The 23,430-nt window shown below is 51.7% G+C and overlaps 3 protein-coding genes across 34 annotated transcripts in view; 1 reads left to right on the forward strand and 2 right to left on the reverse strand.

Moving 5' to 3' along the window:
- Nucleotides 1-786: 786 nt before the first annotated feature.
- Nucleotides 787-8,007, reverse strand: LOC102068959 (erythroblast NAD(P)(+)--arginine ADP-ribosyltransferase-like). The gene is made up of 3 exons (XM_074559624.1): nt 3,461-8,007; nt 2,023-2,808; nt 787-1,371 (listed from the first exon to the last, which is right to left on the reverse strand). The coding sequence occupies exons 2-3, from the start codon at nt 2,771-2,773 to the stop codon at nt 1,286-1,288; spliced, it is 837 nt and encodes a 278-aa protein (XP_074415725.1). The 5' UTR covers nt 2,774-2,808; nt 3,461-8,007; the 3' UTR covers nt 787-1,285.
- Nucleotides 8,008-8,150: 143 nt separating this feature from the next.
- Nucleotides 8,151-11,760, reverse strand: CCDC166 (coiled-coil domain containing 166). 4 transcript variants are annotated; one of them, XM_074559591.1, is made up of 4 exons: nt 11,635-11,760; nt 10,398-10,445; nt 10,207-10,285; nt 8,151-9,158 (listed from the first exon to the last, which is right to left on the reverse strand). In XM_074559591.1, exon 4 carries the CDS (start codon nt 9,135-9,137, stop codon nt 8,295-8,297), a length of 843 nt encoding a protein of 280 aa, XP_074415692.1. In that variant the 5' UTR covers nt 9,138-9,158; nt 10,207-10,285; nt 10,398-10,445; nt 11,635-11,760; the 3' UTR covers nt 8,151-8,294. The 4 variants fall into 4 exon arrangements, with proteins under 4 accessions (XP_074415692.1, XP_074415684.1, XP_074415710.1 ...); XM_074559583.1 differs by lacking the exon at nt 11,635-11,760 and adding an exon at nt 10,697-11,632; XM_074559609.1 differs by lacking the exon at nt 10,207-10,285.
- A 121-nt stretch (nt 11,761-11,881) lies between these two features.
- SCRIB (scribble planar cell polarity protein) overlaps nt 11,882-23,430 on the forward strand; it is a 127,074-nt gene continuing 115,525 nt past the window's right edge. For all 29 annotated transcript variants that reach the window (XM_074559280.1, XM_074559341.1, XM_074559369.1 and 26 more), the window contains exon 1: nt 11,882-12,043. In XM_074559280.1, the coding sequence (XP_074415381.1) occupies nt 11,882-12,043 (162 nt within the window). The remainder of the gene's footprint in view (nt 12,044-23,430) is intronic.

A 23,430-nucleotide genomic window follows, 5' to 3' on the forward strand; every position in this document is an offset into this window, starting at 1 on the left:
GGAGCCTGGAGCAGCCCAGCCCAGGGGAAGATGTCCCTGTCCATGGCAGGGCTGGCACCAGACGGGCTTTAAGGTGGCTCCATCCCAAACCATTGCAGAGCCCCCGGGGCCGGGATGGGGCGGGGCGGGCGCTTGGCAGCACCAGCAGCTCGTGCTGCCGCCTGCTGTTGGCACCCGGAACTGCAGCTGGGGGCTGCGCATGAGCAGTGCTGCTGATTTCCCGCGCTTGCTGCTGCCCTCCGGTGGACAATTCCTGAACTGCAGCTGCCAGAATCCCCAAATCCCAGAATGGGTCATGCTGGAAGGACCCAGAGTGGGCACCTGGCCCAACCTCCCAGATCAGACAGCCTCATGTCTGAGCACAGAATTGGGTCCAGAGCAGCCCGGACAGGACATGGCACTGGACCGAGCTGGATACAGCACTCCTGATGTGCTTCACTAGGCAGGACAGAGGGGCACAAACACTCCCTGACTTCCTGGCCCTGCTCTTCCCAACATCCCCTGCATCCCTCCTGGCCTCAGGCCACACCGCCAGCTCCACTGGTCATCCACCAACACCCCCAGGTCCTTCTCCAGAACTGCCCCAGCAGGTCCCCACCAGCCAGGATGGGCACAGGGGACTGTCCCCAGGGACACAACCTGCACTTGCCCTCTTGTACTTCCCAGTTTCCAGCTGTTAAGGGCCCCTGAAGCGCAGAATATGTATGGCAGGATTCTCTGCCTGGAATGTGGCCAAATGACAATGCCGCATTTCTGGTCATTGGGGCTTCATTGAGAGGGCTCTGTTGCTGATTTTAGTGTTGAATTAGGCTAAAACCAGTCCAAATCACCAAACGCCAAATTGAGAACTGAGGCTGAAGTACCAGAGCTGGGCATAGTCATCCATCAGCTGACCCGGGGAATGTCCAGTCCCCCTTCAGACAGAGTTTCCCCTCCCCTATTCCTGCTTGGAATGAAATGTGTGTGAGGCTCCTCCCTCGGGAAAGGGATGTTCCTGAGGATCATCCTCGTGGTTGAGAGAAAGAGACATTCCCATGAGTGTTGGTGTGGGGAGTGACATCGAGCCACGCTTAAGAATGGTCCCCTTTTTGCTGGGTTTTTCAGAATTCTTTAATGGAATTTTTATGATAGAACAGTTTAATAGAATTGTTTGCACAATGACCTTGGTGGCCACACTGGTCACAGTGGCTGTGGCAACATTGTGGGTGAGGGAGCCTTGGTGATGATGGTGGCCACGGCTGCCACAGTGACCACAGTGACCTTGGAGCCGTGGTGGTCTCGTGGCTCAGTTGATCTCAGTGGCCACTGCCAGGGCTGCGGTGGTCAAGAGGAGTCCTCCGAGGTGGAAGGTGGCCCTGGGGATGCTCCCACCTGAGGGACAAAGAGAGGGACATCAGGGGGACCATCAGGGTAGCAAGGGGGTCAGGGATGGCCATAATGGGGGTTTAGGGCTGACAGGTGAGATGGCGGCCATAAGGTGACAGGTGACAGGGTTTCAAGGAGGAACACGGTGGGTGTATGGGGGGCCAGGGAGCTCAGGGGAATCATTGTAGGCATAGGGGTGACAGAGGTCAAGGGGAGTCAGGGATTGCCATGGGGATTACAGGGGGTTACAGGGTTTCTGGGTGTGGCATGGGGAGGTCCGGGACCACCTGTGTTCTGTACACAGGACCCATGCCCACAGCACTGCCTTTATCAGAGGGACAGGGTTGGTACCCTGGGGGGTCCCTGTCTCCGTCCCTGTCCCTTGTCCCTGTCCCTGTTCCTGTCATCCCCTGGCATGGATGTTCCTGTTTGTGTTCCATCCCAGAAGCGGGGGTTCCTATCCCTGTTCTTTGTCATGGGTTTTCCTGTCCCTGTGCCCACTATGGGTGTCCCCAGACTTGGTGTCCCCAGCCCAGGGTATCCTTGTCCCACCACACACTGTGGGTGTCCCTGTCCCCCATCCCCAAACAATGTCATTGTCCCCTATGCCTTATCATGGCCGTCCCCATTCCCCCTGGCTGTCCCCTGCAATGTCACCTCGCAGCCATTCGCAGTTGTATTTGCTGTAGGTCCCGGTGGACTGGAGCTGGATCTGTGTCTTGTCCCCTTCCCGGGTGTATTGAGTGACATTGAAGGTCTCAAAGGGTGGGATCAGCACGATTGCAGGTTCCGGAAGTTCACTGAAAAACTGGATTTCCACGCCATGGCATGTGCGCATCTCGAGCCTTGCCTCACTGGGGCACTCGCCAATTTGTTTGCTCGGGAAGACCAGCATGAATTGACTGAACCGGATGGTGTCCCCAAGTTGTGCCTCGAACTGGATGTCACACACCTTCAGGAATGCGTCCCGACACTGCCCTTTCTGAGCATCCCTGAGAGTGGACAGGGCGTCAGTCAGCAGGAAATGCAGTGTTTTGAAGTGGAAGTTGTCCCTGTATTCCTGGCGGGAAAGTCCGGCCACGCGCAGGACATGATTGAATGTTCTGGGATCAGTCATTGTGAAGGCCATGATGGCGGTGGCCTGGTCTGGGGACAGAGGGGACACAGGGGGGCCCCGACTCTGCCACTTGGCTGCAGCCTTCACCCAAACCTCAGCAAACTCCTCGTTCTGCTGGAACTCAGAGCGGTTGAGGGCCGGCAATGCCGCCCTCATGGCAGGGCCGCAACCTTGGTACTGGTCATCAAAGGAGTACGGGGCCATGTCCAGGGGGATCACATTGACTGTGGTGACAGCTGTGGTGGCCATGGCCATTGCCACCAGTGCCAGGGTCTGAGCCAGGGGGGCCATGAAGAAGAGAGGCCACAGGGACCAAGTGTGGGACACTGGGGGAAACAGAGGGGACACAGAGGAGACAAAGGGAGGGTTCATCAGTGTGGGACAGGGGAGGGGAGTGGGGTCAGCCCACGGGGAAGGGAGGCACTCCTGGCCAGCAGACCCCTGAACATGTCTGGCATCCCTGATCCCATATCCTGGCGTTACTTATGCCTCCCCAATGTGCCCCAGCCCCAGGGACCCCAATCCCACAGCACCATGGCCTCCCAGAAGCCCAATCCTACTCCCATGACTACAAGTCCCCTCAGCCCTAGCAGGATCCCGACCCAAATCCTGGGGTCACTCCCTGAGTCCCCCATTGTCCCCCTCGGCCAGTCACCAGACTGCAATCCCACTCCCCAGTTTCATCAGTGTCACCCCAGAACCTCAGCACAAATGCTGGCATCATCTCCCCCTCCAACCCAGTGTCTTGCAGGCCCCCCATGACCCCTATCCCACTCCCACCATCTCCTGTGTCCCCCTCTCATTACCCCCAGAGCCCCACATGACTCCAGTCCCAGTCCTGTGACTCTCCCAGTGTCCTCACAGGACAGCAATCCCAATCCCAATGCCAATGCCAATCCCAATCCCAATCCCCCAATTCCATGGTCACATGTCTTGCCCGCCCCCAGGGGTCCCCTGGAGTCCCCCCAGCCCCGATACCAGAATCAGGCGGAGTGAAATCCCTGATGGAACTGGAGGTAGCAGAAAGCCGGAATTCTTGATCAGCTCGGACTCACAGTAGATCTCACCTGGTCCTGCAGCTCAAGGGGGACTTTGCCACATGGAATTTATCCAGCAAAATTATAAATATTCATTAAAAGGAGTTTCCTATCTAACACAGAAATAGCACATTTCCCGTAAATAATTTACATGGCTACGCCTCTCTCTGGAAATCCTCTTATTGTCCTGGAGAATTCCTAAACATTCATCAGGAAGCCATTTTCAAAGGGTACTCCAATACCCTACATGACGCCGCCTCAAACTTTCCATTTCACAAGGTGCTGCTCCTTCTGTGTTACAGAACTTGTCAAAAACCCACTAGAGTTCACTTATCTCTTTCTCCACTGCTTCAAGCCAATTTTATTGTCCTCTGTAAATAGTTTTGCATCTGTTTATCTTTTGTTCCTGACAAAATTTAAGCTCTATCCAGCACCTTCAGTATGTGGGGAAAAGCCACACTATGAAAAGCCAAGTCTCCAAAAAGCAGTCTTGAAACGTGATTTAAATAAAGGGACAGAGTTTCCACAGCCATGCCCCTGTGGGGTTTCTCTCTCCAGGTTTCGGAGGGCGCAACCTCCTTTTATCCCAAACTCCTGGCTGCATGTTGCCCTCTCCCTTTCCCCATTGGCTGAGGTACCAGGAAGGTGCAGCCGTCCCAAACCACCTATTCCATATCCCCCTTGAACCTGTCATTTTCTCCCAAAGTTAAGAAGTTCAGGCTGTCAGGGTTATGGAATAGACTGTGTGGGGACCAATTTCTCTTTTTAGCCGAATGTTCAGGACTTCAAACTTTCTGGTCAAACCACCAGGGTTCTGTGATAAACTTCACGTCTTCTCATGCAGAGATGTCAAGAGCCATTTTGAAGACAACTGACAACAATTTCTCCTAAAGACCCCCGACTCAGTGAGTCATTTTTTAAAGTCATCATGACCCATCTTTCTTATAAATCCTTCCCTGTGGCAGTGGTGATGCCCTGGCAAAGGCTGCCCAGAGAAGCTGTGGCTGCCCCATTCCTGGCTGTGTCCATAGCCCGGCTGGGCAGGGCCTGGAGCAGCCCAGCCCAGGGGAAGATGTCCCTGCCCATGGCAGGGCTGGCACCGGACGGGCTTTAAGGTCACTCCATCCCAAACCATTGCAGAGCCCCCGGGGCCGGGATGGGGCGGGGCGGGCGCTCGGCAGCGCCAGCAGCTCGTGCTGCCGCCTGCTGTTGGCATCTGGAACTGCAGCTGGGAGCGGCGCATGCGCAGCGCTGCTGATTTTCCCACTCTCACTGCTGCTCTCCGGTGGACAATTTCCAAACGACAGCTCTAGGAGATGAGAGGGTAAAGAGGGAAATACCTGGTTTGAAAGGAAAAAGAGTTTCCTGAGGCAAACATGAGGGGTGTTCATCAATAAATAGGTGGTGCTGCCTCTCTTCCCCAGCCTCAGTCTGCTCTATAATCTCAGAAATGCCATCAGTCCCCAATAAGCAGCACCTGTTCTGAGCTCCTCCAAGCTTATCAGGAGCACAATTTGCTCCCAGGAATTCCTGCTGCATGGATAACAAGCTCCTCCTTTAACATACAGCCCTGTGAACTCATTTTTCTTGCCTGAAGAACAACCCAAAAGGAACCTTTTCACTGTGGAACTTTCAGTGAGTGCTCCTGGCCAGAATTGCAGCTGGGATGGAAAATGACCATGGCCAAAGTCCACCCTCTCTCCTGTGACCTGCAAACGCCTCCTGGAGCCTTTTCACAACGATGGACACATTTTTATACCTTTATCATTATGTAACTACATATTAATTATTCAACTTCTATTTTTCTATTGTATACATTGATTTCATCCAAGCATTTTTTTTAATTTCCATCACCCCCCCGACATCTGTTCTCATGATTCTTGTTTCTATTAAACAATAATTATATACAATTGCCAAACAATCATCACATCTAACAATCATATCATTTACCATAGTGATTAAATGATTATACAGGTGCAGCCTAACATTTTCCCAGGCCTATCCTTCCTTTCTAACTCCCCTGAATATTCCATGATTTTAGAAACATGTTATCCCTATTCTATCACTGCCAGCTCCTCAGCTCTCCGTCTGGGGTGTGACTGCTTGCAGCTATCACACCAGGGCTGTTCCCCTGGGATCCTTCACTGTGAAAAATGTGTATTTTGTGACTGGCTTTTTGCAAATATTCAAATGAATATTATATGTGTTGTGTTAGAAAGTTATGCTGTGTTAATTTTCTTAAGTAGTGTGTTAAATATAGTTTTAGGTTACAACATAACGTTAAAATAGAAGCTATGCTGTGTGAGATACTTTTTTTAAAGAAAGGACTCACACCAGAGAGCAGCCACAGGACACCTCAGTCTTTCAGAGCAAAAGAATTTATTGCTCCTTTATCAGAAGAAACGAACTTCTTCCCGCCTCGCTCAGCCCTGAAGAGCCGTCAGGATTCAGAGGAAGAAGCTGACACTGCCCAGACAGAATCCTGTGTTTGAATGGAATTTATGCATCATGGATGAGGTGTATGAATATGCAACAGGCTGCTGCTTTTAAGGGTTAATCCTCTGTTAACGTGGGTCCTTTTTTCAGGCTTATTTTGCCCAGAAAGAGGTACCTGGACTGTCTGTAACTCTTTGTTTCTATTGTCTCGTATTGTCCTAATTGTCCAAATTTTTGTTATTCTAATTATATTGCTATTTTTATAACTATTTTGTTATAATTAAACTTTGAAAATTTTAAAAATGAGTGGTTGGCATTTTTCACATTCACCCTTTAGATCTGGGGTGATTCAGGCTGGAGTGATTTTAGCTTTAGATTGACCAGTATTTGATTTTTGTCTCTGTGTGCTTTAACCACTGAGTGAACTTTGCCCATGAACCTCATTGTGCTTTTGCTTTTATTTCAAACCTGCTTTTGCTGATGCCTTTGCTTGTGGTTCTTTAAGTGACCTCAAGCCTCTCATGTGCCACAAAATGTTAAATGGCAATATAAAACCACTAAACTGTTTGCAGCAGTGCCAGCGGTTCACATCTGGGAATACATCACCACATGCAGGAAAATTGAATTGTTTTTGTAAATTGTCTCTTTTCGTTATTGGGGGGTTAAAAATGTCAGCCATAAGGGATTTCCTGAGTTATTGCAGAGCTAAAATGACATTTCCATGAGCTGCAGATGCAGCTGATCCTGGCCGTCAGCAGGGCAGGGAGCTCTGTGTGGGAGCAAGCAATAGTGAGAGGGAAATGTTTAGAATTTGCCTTATTTTCTGCAGATTTTCATCCATACAGGATTTTTGTCAAGTGTGAGAAGAATTCCTTAGCTGTGCTGCTGAGCTTTAGTTCTTCTGGGAATTTAAATTTGCAAACTTAAAAAACTTTAAACCTTAAACTCCAAATTTTCCACCATGTGATATTACATGCTTCTATTCAGATTACACATCTTCTATTCAAATTCTTCTACTCAAATTACACACATTACAGCTGGGGTAACCCCAGGAGTTGTGGAATCACCTTGTCTGTATTTTTTAAATGTTTTTAATTACTGGGATTTAAATATTTTAAGCTACTGGAAGTTTTGTCAGCTGGCAGGGCCTGGTTTTCCATGAAAAACTCTTGGCAGAGATGTTATTTCAGTGAAGGAATTTCGAGCCAAACACAGTTCTGGGGTTTTCCATCACAGCACGTGAAATATTCCAACCTAATGATTCCAGCTTGTGTCCCTGGCAGGATGGATGAGGGATTTGGGGATGCTGTGTCTGCAGCAGCTGGGATTTGGGGATGCTGGGATTTGGGGATGCAGGGATTTTATGATCCTGAGATTTGGGGATGCTGTGCCTACAGCAGCTGGTTTCAGGATGCTGGGGTTTCGGGATGCTGGGATTTTGGGATGCAGGGATTTTGGGATGTTGGGATTTGGGGATGCTGGGATTTTGGGATGCAGAGATTTTATGATCCTGAGATTTGGGGATGCTGTGCCTACAGCAGGTGGGTTTTGGGATGCTGGGCTTTCAGGATGCTGGGATTTGGGGATGCAGGGATTTTGGGATGCTGGGATTTGAGGATGCCATGCTCCAGAGTCCTTCACCTGCATCCAAACCTGGGGATGGCTGAAATCACCTCAGTTTACAGCCATGGGTGTTGTTTTAGGTTTTTGTTTTTGTGTGTGAGCTGATTCTCAGGCTTTTCCCTGGCAATTGTGTGGCGAGTGAGCAGGGAAGCCTTTGTTGGTCCGATAATTCCCACCTGGAGCTCAGCCAGAGCCTGAAGCAGAGCTCCATCTCCATCCCACCTGTTCCCAATGGCATCAGAGCTCCCAGGGAGGGTCCCTGGGACCTCCCTCCTGCAGAGCCCAACAGGTCGCTCCCACAGGAGCCATTTGCACTGAGAACCATAATTTCATGGAATTCTGGAAAATCTCACCCCACTGCCATGGGCAGGGACACCTCCCACCCGACCAGGCTGCTCCAAACCCCATCCAACCCTGGCCTTGAGCCCTTTCAGGGTCGGGGCAGCCACCTCCTCCCTGGGACTGAAGGAAAACATCAGTATGGATCTGTGTCCAAGCCTGGCCTTAAACCCTTCCAGGGCCACCTCCTCCCTGGGACAGAAGGAGAACAAAAGTATGGATCTGCATCAGTATGGATTTATGGTCCATAAATGTATTTGATGGATCCTTGTGCCAAGAGCTCCAAGCCCGCAGTGCTCAGAAGGGTTTGGTTGCTTCCCTGCTTGGCTCCTGCAGGCCAGGCCCAGGTGGTTTGGGGTGGTTTGGGTGGTTTGGGCTCAGTGGCTGGCCCTGACTGGCAAGGAGGGCAGGCTGTCCCTGCGGTGCCGTGCTGGCATGAGCTGGAGACACAGGTTCTCCCGGAGCAGCTCCTCCTTCTGGTCCTGCAGCCGGACCCTGGTGTCCCTGAGCAGCTGGCAGTGCTGCAGGAGCCCCATCAGCTCGTGGCGCAGGAGCCTGTTCTCGGCCTTCACCTCCTCCACGTGCTGGATCAGGGCCTTCATGGCCACCTCCTGCGCGCCCCAGGTGAGCTGCTGCATCCTGCGCTGGAACTGCTGCTCGCACTCGGCCTTGTCCTGCAGGAACCTGCTCCTCACGGCGTGCGTCTCCTCGGCGCAGCGGATCCTGGTCACCCGCAGCTCCCTCTCCAGCGCCTTCAGCCTCTGCTCCGCCTGCACCTTCTGCTGCTTGTAGGGCTCCAGCTGCTGCAGCTCCGTGTCCATGCGCGAGGCCTCGGCCTCCGTTTCCTCCAGGACGCTCCGCACCTCCTGCTCCTTGCCCTCGTAGCGCGGCACCAGCTCCTCCTTGTGCGCCTGGATTCGGGCCAGCTCTTGGCGGTGGTGGTCGCTCAGGGTGATGATCATGCCCGGGGGGTCCTGGCTGAGCTTTTCTCCGCAGCTCAGGTAGGACTGGCTCTGCTCCTTGGTGCGCTGCGCTTCCTTCTCCAGCTGTTTGGAGGCCTGCAGGACCTGCTCTGCCCGTGCCATGTAGGTGTCCAGGTGCTGTGAGATGATCCTGCATTCCCCCTGCAGGTACAGCTTCCTCTCCTTGATGGGGTCCTCCGTGTCGCTGCTTTCCTGGGGTGGCTCTTCATCCTTGCTCTTCTTTGTTTTGGATGCCATATTTTATCAAACGGTGAAAAACTGAAACAGAGGGAAAAAAACCACCTCAGAGTTTTTGCCCCAGTCCTGCCCCTGAGTTTCCATCTGGTTCCTCCAGCAGGTCAAATGTTTGAACCAAAACTGTTTGGTGCCATTCCTGGATTTGCACTTCCCATCCTGTTTTTCTCCCATTGCCTCAGGAGAAAAACAAAAATGCACATTTTTAAATATTTCTCTTTTTTTGCCACGTAGTGTTGGGATATTCCTGCAGTTTGGAGGGAAAAGTGCAATTCTGCCCCATTCCCATCAAACTGTGAAAAACTGAAACAGAAGGAAAAAAACCACCGCCTCAGAGTTTTTGCCCCAGTCCTGCCCCTGAGTTTCCAACTAGGTCCTCCAGCAGCTCAATTTTTTGACCCGAAACTGTTTGGTGCCATTCCTGGATTTGTATTTCCCATCCAAATTTGCCTCAGGAGAGAAACAAAAATGCACATTTTTAAAGATTTATCTTTTTTTGCCCTGTAGTGTTGAGATATTCCTGCAGTTTGGAGGGAAAAGTGCAATTCTGCCCCGTTCCTGCCTCACTGATTCCAATGTTTGAAGAGGCAGCTGCATCCCAAACCAGTATCTCCTGTCCAAAACCAGCATCTCACATCCCAATTTCAGGAGATTCTCTTTTTAAAAAGTATTTGTCAGCATTAATTTAATGAGATTCAGGTTTTTTAAACACTTTTTAAGCATTAATTTCAGGACTGGCTGAATTTCTGAACTATTTATCCCAGTGTAGAAAGCTGGAATTTTCAGGATTTAGAGCTGGAGTCTGACAAGTCTGATGGCTTCAGTGAACATTTGTAATGATAAATTCTCATTTCCTAATACAACTCAGGTAATTCTTGAGGAAAAAACAAGCAAAATTCCAGAAGATGGGTGAAAACCAGAATGAATCCACTAAAATCCCAGCCCAGGCTGCAGGGATTTGAGGGATTCCGGGGATTTGGTGCAGGGGATGTGTGAGGGTCAGAGAATTCCCCCATCCCCATGAGAAAAGGATGAAGTCGGGGTATAAAATGTGGTATTTTAGGGCACTGACCTTCCCTGCAGCCAGGTTTTCCCGGGTCCCACGGCTCTTGGCTGGCTCGTTGTGTTTGAGCCGTGTCCATGGAGATGAGCTGAGGTCACAGGGGAGGGATGGAGGGGGATCCCACCCAAACAGGTTCCACTGTGAGGTCTGAGAGATGCAGCAGGACAGAGGGGGGAAAGGGGCACTGGCTTCCTCCTCACCTGCCCGGGTGCGCCAGGGCTCCTTCCTCTTCCTCACAGCCTCCTCCTCTGTGAAAAACACCAGCCACTTGTTTTTAAAATGTTAAAAGTTTAAGCGTAATAAAATGGTTATAAAAATAGCAATACAATTAGAGTAATAGTAATCTGGACAATTTGGATTAGGACAAAATGAGACAATAAAAAAAAAAGAGTTACAGACAATCTGGGCACCTCTTTCTGGGCAAAATAAGCCTGAAAAAGGACCCACGTTAACAGAGGATTAACCCTTAAAAGCAGCAGCCTGTTGCATATTCATACACCTCATCCATGATGCTTAAATTCCATTCAAACACAGGATTCTGTCTGGGCAGTGTCAGCTTCCTCCTCTGAATCCTGACGGCTCTTCAGGGCTGAGTGAGACGGGAAGATGTTCATTTCTTCTGATAATGGAGCAATAAATTCTTTTGCTCTGAAAGATTTAGGTGTCTTGTGGCTGCTCAGTGAGAGTTCTTTCTTTTAAAAAAGTAACTTATACAGCATAGTTTCTATTTTAACATTATGTTATAACTCTAGAACTATATTTAACACACTACTTAAGAAAATTAACATGGCACAGCTTTCTAACACAACACATATAATATCCATTTGAATATTTGCCAAAAGCCAATCATAAAATATGCATTTTTCACAGCCAGAGCCGGTGTGCCCAGAGCCAGGTCCCTCCCAGCACCAGTGCCGCCAGTGCCGCGGGGCGGAGCCAACTCCGTTTCCCGGCACTCTGTTTCCTTTTTCCCGGGACTACATTTTCCAGGATTCTATTTCCCAGGACTCTTCGTTTTCCTTTTCCCGGGACTCTCCGTTTTCCTTTTCCCAGGACTCCATTTCCCAGCATTCCCTTTCGCAGGTCTCCATTTCCCGTTTCCCAGGACTTCATTTCCCAGCATTCCCTTCCCGAGGGCTCCATTTCCCGTTTCCCCGACTCCGTTTCCCAGACTCCATTTCCCAGCATTCCCTTTTCCACCTCTCAATTTCCCGTTTCCCCGACTCCGTTTCCCAGACTCCATTTCCCAGCATTCCCTTTTCCACCTCTCAATTTCCCGTTTCCCCGACTCCGTTTCCCAGACTCCATTTCCCAGCATTCCCTTTTCCACCTCTCAATTTCCCGTTTCCCCGACTCCGTTTCCCAGACTCCATTTCCCAGCATTCCCTTTTCCACCTCTCAATTTCCCGTTTCCCGGACTCCGTTTCCCAGGCGCACCCGCGGACGGACGGAGGGCGGCGCGGCCCGGGAGCGGCCGGGAGCGGCGGCAGGCCGGGGCGGCGGAGCGGAGCCGAGCGGAGCGGGGCGGGGGCGCTGCCGCAGCCGCAGCGGGAGCAGCCCGGCACGGCGCGGCCCCCGCACATCCGGGCGCTGCCGCAGGTCCGGCCCGTGCTCCCGTGGCGGCGGCGCGGCCCGGGCGCTCCCGGCCGGCCCGGCCCGTGCTGTGGCGGCGCGGCCCGGCGCGATGCTGCGCTGCATGCCGCCGCTCTGGCGCTGCAACCGGCACGTGGAGGCGCTGGACCGGCGGCACTGCTCGCTGCAGGCCGTGCCCGAGGAGATCTACCGCTACAGCCGCTCGCTGGAGGAGCTGCTGCTGGACGCCAACCAGCTCCGGGAGCTGCCCAAGGTGAGCCCCGCTGCGCCGGCCCCGCCGCTCCGAGCGCCGCCCCGGCCTGCGCCGCCCGCTGGGCCCGGCTGAGCCCGCGTGAGCCCAGCCGGGCCTTCCCCGAGCTCCGCGGCCGGCACCGAGCGCTTCGGGGCGCCCGGGGCTCTGTGCGGCCACCCCGGGCCGGAGAGGAGCCCTTCGGCTGGGAGCGGCACCGCGGCTGCCGCCCGGCGGGATAAAGGGGTATTCTGCTTGTCCTAGGAGATCCTGTACCCGGGTCATTGGGATGAAGGGGAATCCTGCCTGTACCGGGAACTCCTGTGCCCGGGTCATTGGGATAAAGGGGTCCCCTGCCTGTCCTAGGAGATCCTGTACCCGGGTCACAGGGATAAAGGGCTCCCCTGCCCAGGGGGAGATCCTGTACCTGGGTCATGGGGATAAAGGGCTCCCCTGTCCGCCCCAGGAGATCCTGTACCCAGGTCATCAGCCCTGTGACAGTCACAGCTGCTGCCAAGCCAAGCATAGCATGAATTAAAAAACTCTGGTCTAGGCAGTAAGCTGCAAAAAGCATCAGGTAGGTTAATGGAAAGCGATAGAACTGCTTTGTAGTTATGATTGTAGGGGTGCAGAGATGCTCCTGGAGCTGCAGCATCTCTGCCATGCAGACAGGCTGGGGGTGCTTGGCCTCAAAAAGAGAAGCTCTGCGGGGAGCTCAGAGCCCCTTGCAGTGCCCAAAGGGGCTCCAGGAGAGATGGAGGAGCATTTGGGACAAGGGGGAATGGTTTCCCACTGACAGGGCAGGGTTAGAGGCATTATTGGGAAAAGATTATTTCCTGAAGGGTGTGAGGCCCTGGCACAGGGAGCCCAGAGCAGCTGTGGCTGCCCCTGGACCCCTGGCAGTGCCCAGGGCCAGGCTGGGCAGGGCTTGGAGTGGCCTGGGACAGTGGGAGGTGGCCCTGCCCGTGGCCAGGAGCACCTGTCCATATGCACTTCCCCCATGGAAGGGGAGTGGAACTGGGTGCTCTGTAAGATCCCCTCCATCCCAACCCATTCCGTGATGTGGGGCTGCAGCCTGTGCTTGCAGCTTCTGTTCTGCTCTGTCCAGCACAGAGCTCTGCCCACAGGAGCACCAGGATAAGCTGCTCCGTGTCTCCCTGATCCCTGCAGGGCACGGGATGGAGATCTGCCCTGCTGCCAGCTTGGCCCAGCATCTCCTGCCTCCCCAGGGTTTGCTTTTGCAGGGCAGGGTGCTGGGATGGGGCAGCTCTCGTGGTTGGTCTTGGAGCACCATCCAGCAGGAACCCAGCCGTGGTGTTCCCATTCTGCAGGTGGGAATCTGAGCCTATCTCTGGGGAGGGAAAAGGCCTGGAGACAGTGACTGGGCTGTGGGATACTCCAGAGGAAGCTTTATTGTGTATCCCCTTTGGAAACTGTAATTTTTAAAAGTTATTGAAGTTCTGTCTGTGCCAGAGAGAGAAGCCCTGTGTTTGGAGAGATGCTCTTCAGGGAATGCTGACTGAGTTGTGTGTTTATTAAAAAATTGAGAAGTGGGTCATTAGCTTTCAATGTTTTTGTTGAGTACTGACATGTTATGGATTTTGCCATCAAATGTGGATAAAATAAACCCTTACGAAGCAGAAACTCAGTTTTGATTCAGGCCAGAGCGGTTTGGTTCAGTTTTGTTAACACACACAAACATCCACACCTGAGCAGGCTCTCTTGTGTGGAGGCAGCACTTCTTGCTCTGGAGTTTTTGGGTTCTGTTTGTCCTTCCTGCTCGTCTCTTCCTGGTGAGCTGGGCTACCTGTGGGATTTATCTGTGAGGCTGTTTAGGTGTGGAGACACTGATGGCATTCAGTGTGGGGCTGTTCAGGTGTGGGGACACCAGTAGCATTCAGTGTGGGGCTGTTCAGGTGTGCAGACACCAGTGGGATTCAGTGTGAGGCTGTTCAGGTGTGCACACACCAGTGGCATTCAGTGTGGGGCTGTTCAGGTGTGCACACACCAGTGGGATTCAGTGTGAGGCTGTTCAGGTGTGCAGACACCAGTGGGATTCAGTGTGAGGCTGTTCACGTGTGGAGACACCATTCAGTGTGAGGCTGTTCAGGTGTGCAGACACTGATGGCACTCAGTGTGAGGCTGTTCAGGTGTGCACACACCAGTGGGATTCAGCGTGGGGCTGTTCAGGTGTGGAGACACTGATGGGATTCAGTGTGAGGCTGTGGAGACACCTGTGGATTCAATGTGAGGCTGTTCAGGTGTGAGGCTGTTCAGGTGTGCAGGCACCACTGAGAGCCTCTGAGCCCATCTCTGAGGTAGTTCACATTTTGCTGTGCTTTAGGCAGGGAGGTTTCCCAGGCTGCTGGAAAATGTGTGTGTTGTGGGCAGGCTGGGCTGGGCCTGTCTGTGAGTCTGTCTGCAGAGGAGGAGATTGTGACACACCCACGGAGCAGAACCTGCTGGGCCCTGTGCTCCCAGCTCTGTGTACCCTCCTGAGCTGCCTCATGCTGCACTGGACCCTGGAACTGGGGCAGACTGGGGTTTGTGAGCTTGGAACTGCATCTTTGGGATTGTAAATGCAGATTTTATAGTGGCCCAGCCTGTGTGCGTGCAATCCTGCCTGTGATGGCAGGTGCTGTGTGCCCTCCGGAGCCACCCAAAGAGCTTCTGTGCCACAGAGCTGTGGCATCTGCTCAGCCTGGAGCATCAGAGCTGCTGCCATGGCCTGTCCTGGGCTCCTCTCTGGGCTGTGCTGGGCTCACAGTCTCCTGCCACGACCTGTCCTGGGCTCACAGGCTCCTCTCTGGCCTGTCAGTGCCCCTTCTGAAGCCTCCTGGCAAGGAATTAGGAGAGCAAAAAATAGAGCAGAGCGGTGAGATGCTGGTCCCCTGGTCTCAGGTGAGGGACAGAGGATGGGGAGCAGCAAGGGCTGTGACAACAGCTTTGCACAAGGGAGGTGAAGGCTTTCAGGGTGTCTGCATCTGTCTGGGAAAGATGGTGAAATGTGGAGCCAGTCCCCAAACCATGGCAGGGGACATGGAGGGTGAGGGATGGCCCAGAGGAGGGAACAGGGAGCCGCTGCTGCTGCTGCTTGCAGGAGAGCACTCAGTGAAACCAGAGGGCTCAGTTCAGAGCTAATGACATCATTCTTCATGCAAAATGTAGTTTAACTGAGCTGCAGAACATGGCATAGCAGTGCTGTGGGTTAACACGAGCTCAGGAGAGAGCTGGAGCAGTTCAGGAAGGAGAAAACAACCAAACATGAGGGTCTGCAGAGACACCACGGAGTGTTTGCACTCCCTCCTGGGAGAGGCTTGGAGGGAGTTTGGCCTTGCTGTACTCACACTCTTCCTTCCCAGCCCCTGTCTGGAGCTGCCCAGGGCTGTCTGTGGCCATGCTGAGTGTTCTCCCATCCCCAGCCAGAGCTCAGTGCCCTCACAGGTGAGCATCAGGTGCCCCTGAAGGGAGAGCAGCCCCAAATGCTGCTGCTCCTGAGCGCAGCCAGGGAGTTTGGGCATGCCAGAGGATGGGGACACGCTGGGCAGGGAGAGCAGAGCCCCCTCTGTCCCTCCCCAGCCCCTCCAGGTTCCCTGTGGCTGTGCCATGGCTGCTCCAGAGGCACCTGAGGAGGAAGAGGAGATGTGCAGGAACAAGGAAGCAGGTTTGACCCAGTGTGTGTCCTGAAGGTTCCCTGAGCTGTGCCAAGGTGCCTTTGGTCCCAGGCACGCAGGTCACTGCAGGAAGGGCGTTTTTTGAGGATATTCCTGTTGGTAGGGACAGCCACCTAAGGCAGGGGCAGGAATCTGTGTGGTATGAGGTGAATATGGTGATGAAAATTGAAAATAAACTGCCCTTCCACCAGGAAGAGGGAAGGTGGGTTAAGGCAGATGCTAAACCTAAACCTAAACTGGGTTTAGTCACACGCTGTCCCTGCAGGATGGTGGTGGGAAAGCCCTTTGGCTGGGGCAGGGACATGATTTCCAGGTGAGGAGCCTTCATGGAAACAAGGATTTTTTTGGGAAAGAGACCGTGTGAGGAGGATTTGTGCTTGTCATGAGGTGGAGAATTTGTGTGCTTGTTCCACAGGAGGGGCTGCATGTGCCCATTCCCTGGGAGAGGGTCTGAAGGACACAGGGATGGGAAGAGCTGTCAGAAAAGTGGGAATGAGAGAGCAGGCACAGCCCTGGGCAGCAAGGTTGTGTTTGAGGGGCTCAGGCAGGGCTTTTAGGGAAAGAATTCCCTGTGGAGGGGATTTTTGAGGCGAAGGTATTGAAGGGGTGGCTTTTGGGAAGGTCAGTCAGCTCTCTTGATAATCCCTGAGTTTATATGAATTTATATGGTTCCTCTTCTGAGGGTTTCTTAGCCAGCACCAGCTGGATGTTTCAGGCAGGCTTTTCTGTGTCCTTATTTCACCTCTTTCAGAAGCATGGCATCTCCTGCTCTCTCTGTGGCAGTTTTCCTCTGCAGCATTTCCAGTGCCCTTTGTGCTGCTGCTGTGCTCCAGATCCCATGGGATGCTCTGCCCATCTCCTGGGATTTCTGAGCAGCACTGCTGTGCCTTCCTTGCCTCTCCCTTCCCAGCTGCAGGACTCAGCCTCTGTTCCTCTCCATCCTGCAGTGCCAGCTCCTCTTCTGGCTGCTCTTGCTTCTTTGTCACCTGTCCCTTGTGGAAATTTTGCCTGTTTTGAGCCTAAATTTCCCCTCAGGGTGGCTGTGCTTGGGCAGTTTGGAGGGATGGATTAAATCTGTGTGGGAACATCTGCTGCCCCATTGCAGGGATTTGCTGCCAGGGTGATACCACACAATTTAATAGAAAATGATAAATTCCCCTTGATAAGCTGCTTGTGCTTTCCACGAGGGTGTCTGAATTCCAGAGGTGGAAAAGACTGGCTTTGTGCTGACTTCTGCTGTGCCCATCTTGCAGAGAGTGGGGCTGCAGGATCTCTGCAGGAGTGCAGAGCAGTTTTGGTGGTACAGAGGGTTAAATCACTGTGTTGGAGCTGCATAACAACTCCTCAGTCATCCAGGCCACTCCTGAGCACTTGAGAAGCCCAGGTCTCACTCAGCAGGAAGGAATGAGCACATTCCATGGAATTTGGAGCACTGGAGGTGGCAAACAGAGCCGGTCACAGCCCAGAAGGATACAGAGACTCTTGGTGTGCTTTTGGAGGAGTGCTCCGGTTTGGAGTGTGGGGAGGGAGGCTGGGTGGAGCAGAGCTGGTTGGACCTGGTGTAGGAGGACAAGAGGGTGGAGCTGAGTAGGAACTGAGATCCTGAACAAGTCTGAGCAGAGGGAGGAGACCTCGGAGCTCTGGTGTGTCAGCATGAGCGTGCCCAGGGTCAGGCTGCTGGGCACCTCCTGGGGGAGTGCTGGGCTGGAGGTGTCTGAGGCTGTGGCTGTGCAGAGGGGAGCCCCAGGGCCGGCTGTGGTCCCAGGGCTTTAGCAGTGCTGGTGCTGAAGAGGGAAGCCCCAGGCACTTCTCATGTAGGGGCTGCAGTTCCTCACAGCAGCTCCCATGCTCAACTGAGCCCAGTGCAGAAAACAACTCTTCTCACTGCCAGTGAGCTGATACCCACTTGCATTGAAAACTGTGGGAGACACTGGGGAGAGGAGCCCATTTCTGTCCAGGACAGGTCCTGCCCTGTTTGGGCTTGTTGCTGTTTGCATCATGGCAAGGTCCTTTGAAACCAGCCAGGTTTCTGCAGTTCCTCCATCATGGCAAGGCCCTGTGAAACCAGCCGGGTTTCAGCAGCTCCACCATCATGGCAAGGCCCTGTGAAACCAGCTGGGTTTCTGCAGTTCCTCCATCATGGCAAGGCCCTGTGAAACCAGCCGGGTTTCAGCAGCTCCACCATCATGGCAAGGCCCTGTGAAACCAGCTGGGTTTCTGCAGTTCCTCCATCATGGCAAGGCCCTGTGAAACCAGCCGGGTTTCAGCAGCTCCACCATCATGGCAAGGCCCTGTGAAACCAGCCAGGTTTCTGCAGTTCCTCCATCATGGCAAGGCCCTGTGAAACCAGCCAGGTTTCTGCAGTTCCTCCATCATGGCAAGGCCCTGTGAAACCAGCCAGGTTTCTGCAGTTCCTCCATCATGGCAAGGCCCTGTGAAACCAGCCAGGTTTCTGCAGTTCCTCCATCATGGCAAGGCCCTGTGAAACCAGCCAGGTTTCTGCAGTTCCTCCATCATGGCAAGGCCCTGTGAAACCAGCCGGGTTTCTGCAGTTCCTCCATCATGGCAAGGCCCTGTGAAACCAGCCGGGTTTCTGCAGTTCCTCCATCATGGCAAGGCCCTGTGAAACCAGCCAGGTTTCTGCAGTTCCTCCTGTTTGGCTTCTGTGGCCTGGGGTGAGAGCATCCCTGTGCCATGTCCAGAGCCAGGATCCCATTGGGAGCTGGGATCCCACCAGGAACCAGAATCCCACCACAGCCACGAGCCAGGATCCCATTAGGAGCTGGGATTCCATTGGGAGCCGGAATCCCACTGGCAGCCGGGATCCCACTGCACTCGGGAGCCAGGATCCTGCCGGGGGCCAGGATCCCACTGGGAATCAGGATCCCATCTGGGGGCCAGGATCCCACCAGGAATCAGGATCCCACTGGCAGCCAGGATCCCACTGCACCCAGGGGCCAGGATCACACCAGGAATCAGGATCCCACTGCACCTGGGAGCCAGGATCCAGCCCAGGGCCAGGATCCCATTGCATCCCACCAGGAGCCAGGATCCCACTGGGAACCAGGATCCCACTGCACCCAGGAACCAGGATCCCACTGGCAGCCAGGATCCCAGTACACCCAGAAGTCAGGATCCCACCAGGAATTAGGATCCCACTGCACCTGGGAGCCAGGATCCCACTGCATCCCACCAGGAGCCATCCCAGCATGCCATTAGGAGCTGGGATCCCACCAGGAACCAGGATCCCACTGGGACCCAGGATCCCAGTACACCCAGGAGTCAGGATCCCACCAGGAATTAGGATCCCACTGCACCTGGGAGCTGGGATCCCCCCGGGAATCAGGATCCCACTGCACCCAGCAACCAGGATCCCATTGGGAGCCAGGATTTTACCAGGAATCAGGATCCCACTGCACCCAGGAGAAGCTCAAGGCCATGCCTGCCACTCTTTCCCAATGCAAAAAGGGGCCTCGCAAAGCTAATTAAGAGCAGCTTTTAATTTCCTGGCATGTGAAGGCTGTGAGGAGGATCTTGGGGTTTATTTACTTCCATGGAAGAGTAAAGCTTCTCTTTCTAATCTCTCTGTATTAATAGCTCTTCCCTGAGAAAGGAGCCAGGAGTGCTCTGTGGAGCCAGCCATGGAGCCTGCCAAGGCTTGATGTGGGGTGGGCACCTCCTCTTGCTCTGGATGTGCCTCTTTCCATCCCAGGCTGTGTCAGAGCTGCAGCTGCATTTGCTTAACAAAACCAGCCAACAAACTGGTTTCACTTGCTGTCTGTGAGACTGGTGTGTGGAGCCAGCACAGCTCTGGGTGCTCTGCAGGAGCTCAGCAGCCCTGTGGGATACTGGGACAGCTGGATGTGTGCTTGTCTCTCCAAAAACCATGTGTTCTGCATTGCTGCCGCCCAGAAAGTAGAATAAGTGCAGGCTATCTCCCCTGCACCCTCCTCTGGTGACAGCAGAGGTGTAGGATCTGTGCTGGGGTGGCAGCACCAAACACAGGCTCAGTCATGGAGAAAAGAGCTGATAAAACTCTTGGACATGCAGTTCTTGCATATACAAACAGGGAACAGGAAAGAGACACACAGGTGGATTTTATGCTTGAGGGCTGTGAAAGGGAAGTGACTGCTAACATTCAGTTCTCTGAGGTGTGTTCAGCTCTGTGGGACAGGTGTGGGTGTTCTGCCAGACTGTCTCTCCCCTTGGAGGGGGTTCAGGTGTGTGAAATAGGAGGTGCAGAGGCAGTAGAGAGGTTTAGAGGAGTAAAAAATGGTGAAAATTGAGGTGGCCATGGTTGGAATGGCTCTGCCTCTCACCAGCCCTTGCTTGGCACTGGTTTGGTACCTGCTGGGAGGGCAGAGGTGGAAGCACCTGCTCAGTCTTTCCTGGGTTGTTACAAAGCTCTCTGTAGGTGTCTGCTGGGTGATTTAACACCTGCCCCGTGTGTGCTGCTGCCAGCTGGGTTTGCTGTGCCCCTCTGGCGGTGGTTGGCTGTGTCAGGTCCCCAGCTCCAGCTCTGCTCAAAGGGCTGTCCCTGGATGTGGCATTGCAGAGTCCCTGCCTGCCCCTCCCAGGTGTCTCAGGTTCCCTTTGGTGCTGCTGAGGATGTGCCAGGGAGAATGAGTTCATTGATGGCTGCAGGTAGGGACAGGGCTGGGTTAACCCCTTCAGCTCTCCTCTGACCTGTTCTGTGTTTCCTGCATTTTGGAGCCCTGATTTGGCCTCTCCCTGGAGGAGTTTGGCTGAAGCAGAGGTGGGAGCGTGGTGGACGGAAGGATGGATGCTCAGCTGTGTGCTGGGCAGGGGGATGTGGCATCACAGCACCTCTGCGGGCTCTGGCTCCCTGTTCCATTCCTGGTTCAGGGCATTTACTGGTGTGTGTCTGAGCTGTTCCCCGGGAGCTGCTCCAGCACCTGCTTCCTTGTCCTCTTCCTGCTCAGGGGAGGTGTTTGGGTACACTTAACTCTTCCTCAGGACTTCTCCAGTCCCCCACATGTGCTTTCCTGCACACCGAGGGTACAGGCTGCCTTTGAGTCCCCCACTTTGCACCAGTTACTGGGCTTGGTCTCATTGCCTTGTCTTGGATTCCTAGTTTCAGGGTTAGGCCTGGTTTGTTGGGTTTTTTGGTGGTTTTAAGGTGCCTCACTGTGCTGGAAATGTATCTGTTGGATGAACCCATTTATGATTTCTGCCTCTGGAAAACACAATCTGATTGGAAACAATTGCAACAGGTTATTGTATAATACAACTTCTGGCATTTTTCCCTCTGCTAATAGCTGTGGCATTACAGATCAATCAATTACTTTTTGTAGCTGCAAATTGACCCTTCTTTGCTGAGAGGATGGTGTAGAAGTAGATGGTGTCCCTTGGCTGAATTGTGGTGCTGGTTCCCAGTGTTACATCAGGAACTAGAGGGACTGTGAAACATGGTTTATAGATAATAAGTTTTTTGTCAATGGAGATGGAGAAATTGGAATGCAAAATACCAGCTTGTGGTTCTTCCTGTGTGTTCTCAGCTCTCTAGCTGAAGCTGAAGACAATGGGCATCCCTTACAGTGCAGTGTTTCCTGTGAAAGTTTCTGTACATTGAAGTGGATTACAAAGGGAATACCCCAACAGCTTCTAGAACATGTCAAAATCATATGAATTTTGGTAACACGAAGGAAGTTTATTGATTTTGTGCATATCCACTGGAGTTCTTCAAAACATGAAACCATTAGGGTATATCAGAAATTAGTGAGACCCAAAAAGAGGCATTTGGATGATAATGGAGCTCATGAAAGAAGCACTCCTCCTTAACACCAGGACTCAGTGGGGACAAGGCATCTGTTTCATGAAAAATTAAGAGTCTGTATTATGCTGCTTTTCAATAAGAAACAAAACTAATACCTACTGTCATTTACCATGAAAAAAATTGTCAGAAAGTACCCCATATCTCACTGACACAACAGCTTGGTGATCAGAGGTATTCATCAAAATTTTAGAAACATCACATCCTGAATGAAAAACCGAGGAGGAGCTGATTCCTGAGGTGCTGGTCTGCCAGGGATGGGCCTGGCTGGGAAAACCTAAATGCTCAGACAAATCAAAAAGGAGCAGATGTGCTTGGGTGGTACCTGGGGTGTGCTGGGTTTGGCTGCTTCACCCACACCCAGGATGCTCTCCCTGAAACAATCTCCACAGCTCTCTCCAGAGTAATGATTTTGCTCCAGTGCCTCACTACATGCACAGGTAAGAATTTCTTCCATATATCTAATTTAACCAGGCAGGAGGCACCTGCTCTGCAGCAGCTGGAGGAGACAGCACTGTATATAACATCACTGGACATGTAGAAATACTTTTTTATAATTCTCTAGGAGAATTATAGGAGATTGGCCTACTACTCTAACAGAAGGCACTTATGGCTACACTATTTTAATGCTTGATACAGGAATACCACCAGATTAAAATGAGATTTGGAGGTTTTTTTTCCAAAAGCAAGAGAAAATTTTTAAGTGACTTTGGTCCTTAAAGTAGGCACAATGTGTAGTGGTTCTGTTATGGAAAAAATTAGTCGCAGAATCATTGAGGCTGGAAAAGACCTTCAAGATCGAGTCCTACCTTTGACTGAACACTGTTTTGTCAACTAAACCACAGCACTCAGTGCCGTGATTATTTCGCATATTCCAGTATATTTATGTTTATATTTATGTTTATATTTATATACTGGAATATTTAAAATATATTCATTCACAGAGCAAGGTGGAGGCTGTGAGTGCTGGGGTTGTATGGACTATGGCCTGCACATATTCCATTGAAATATATGGAATAATATACTGTATATATATGAATAATATAATGTTAATATATGAATATATTTTGTATATTCCAGTATATTTATATACTGGAATATATGAAATACATTCATATGTATATACCGTAAATATATATATATGTGTGTATATATAGATACACCATATATATATATACAGCATATATACATACACCATATATACCATACACCATATAGTACCATGTATATATATGTGTGTATATATATATAGTAAATATATAGTAAATATATTCATATATTTACGGTATATTATTCATGTATCTACAGTATATTATTCCATATATTTCAATGGAAATGCCCCTGAATGCCCTGAGCCTGCCACAGGCAGTTCTGGTCCTTCCTTTCTTGCCCCATCCCAGTGCACAGAGCAAGGTGGAGGCTATGGGTGCTGGGGTTGTGTGGGGTTATATGGAATATGGCCTGCACATATTCCATTGAAATATATGGAATAATATACTGTATATATATATATATTAATAATATACTGTAAATATATGAATGTATTTTGTATATTCCAGTATATGTATATATATATACTGGAATATACATACATATATATATATATATATATATATATACTGGAATATACTATACATATATATATGTATACATAGTGTAAATATACATATATATATGTATATTTACACTATGTATATGTGTATATATATATATATGAATATATTTCATATATTCCAGTATATTTATATACGAAATATATTCATATATTTACGGTATATTATTCATATATTTACAGCATATTATTCCACGTATTTCAATGGAATGTGCCCTGTGCCTGCCATAGGCAGTTCTGGTCCTTTCTTTCTTGCCCCATCCCAGTGCACAGACCAAGGTGGGGGCTGTGAGTGCTGGGGTTGTGTGGGGTTGTATTAAATATATTCATT

Source organism: Zonotrichia albicollis, chromosome 1 (assembly GCF_047830755.1).
Source record: "Zonotrichia albicollis isolate bZonAlb1 chromosome 1, bZonAlb1.hap1, whole genome shotgun sequence".
Taxonomy (NCBI): Eukaryota; Metazoa; Chordata; class Aves; order Passeriformes; family Passerellidae; genus Zonotrichia; species Zonotrichia albicollis.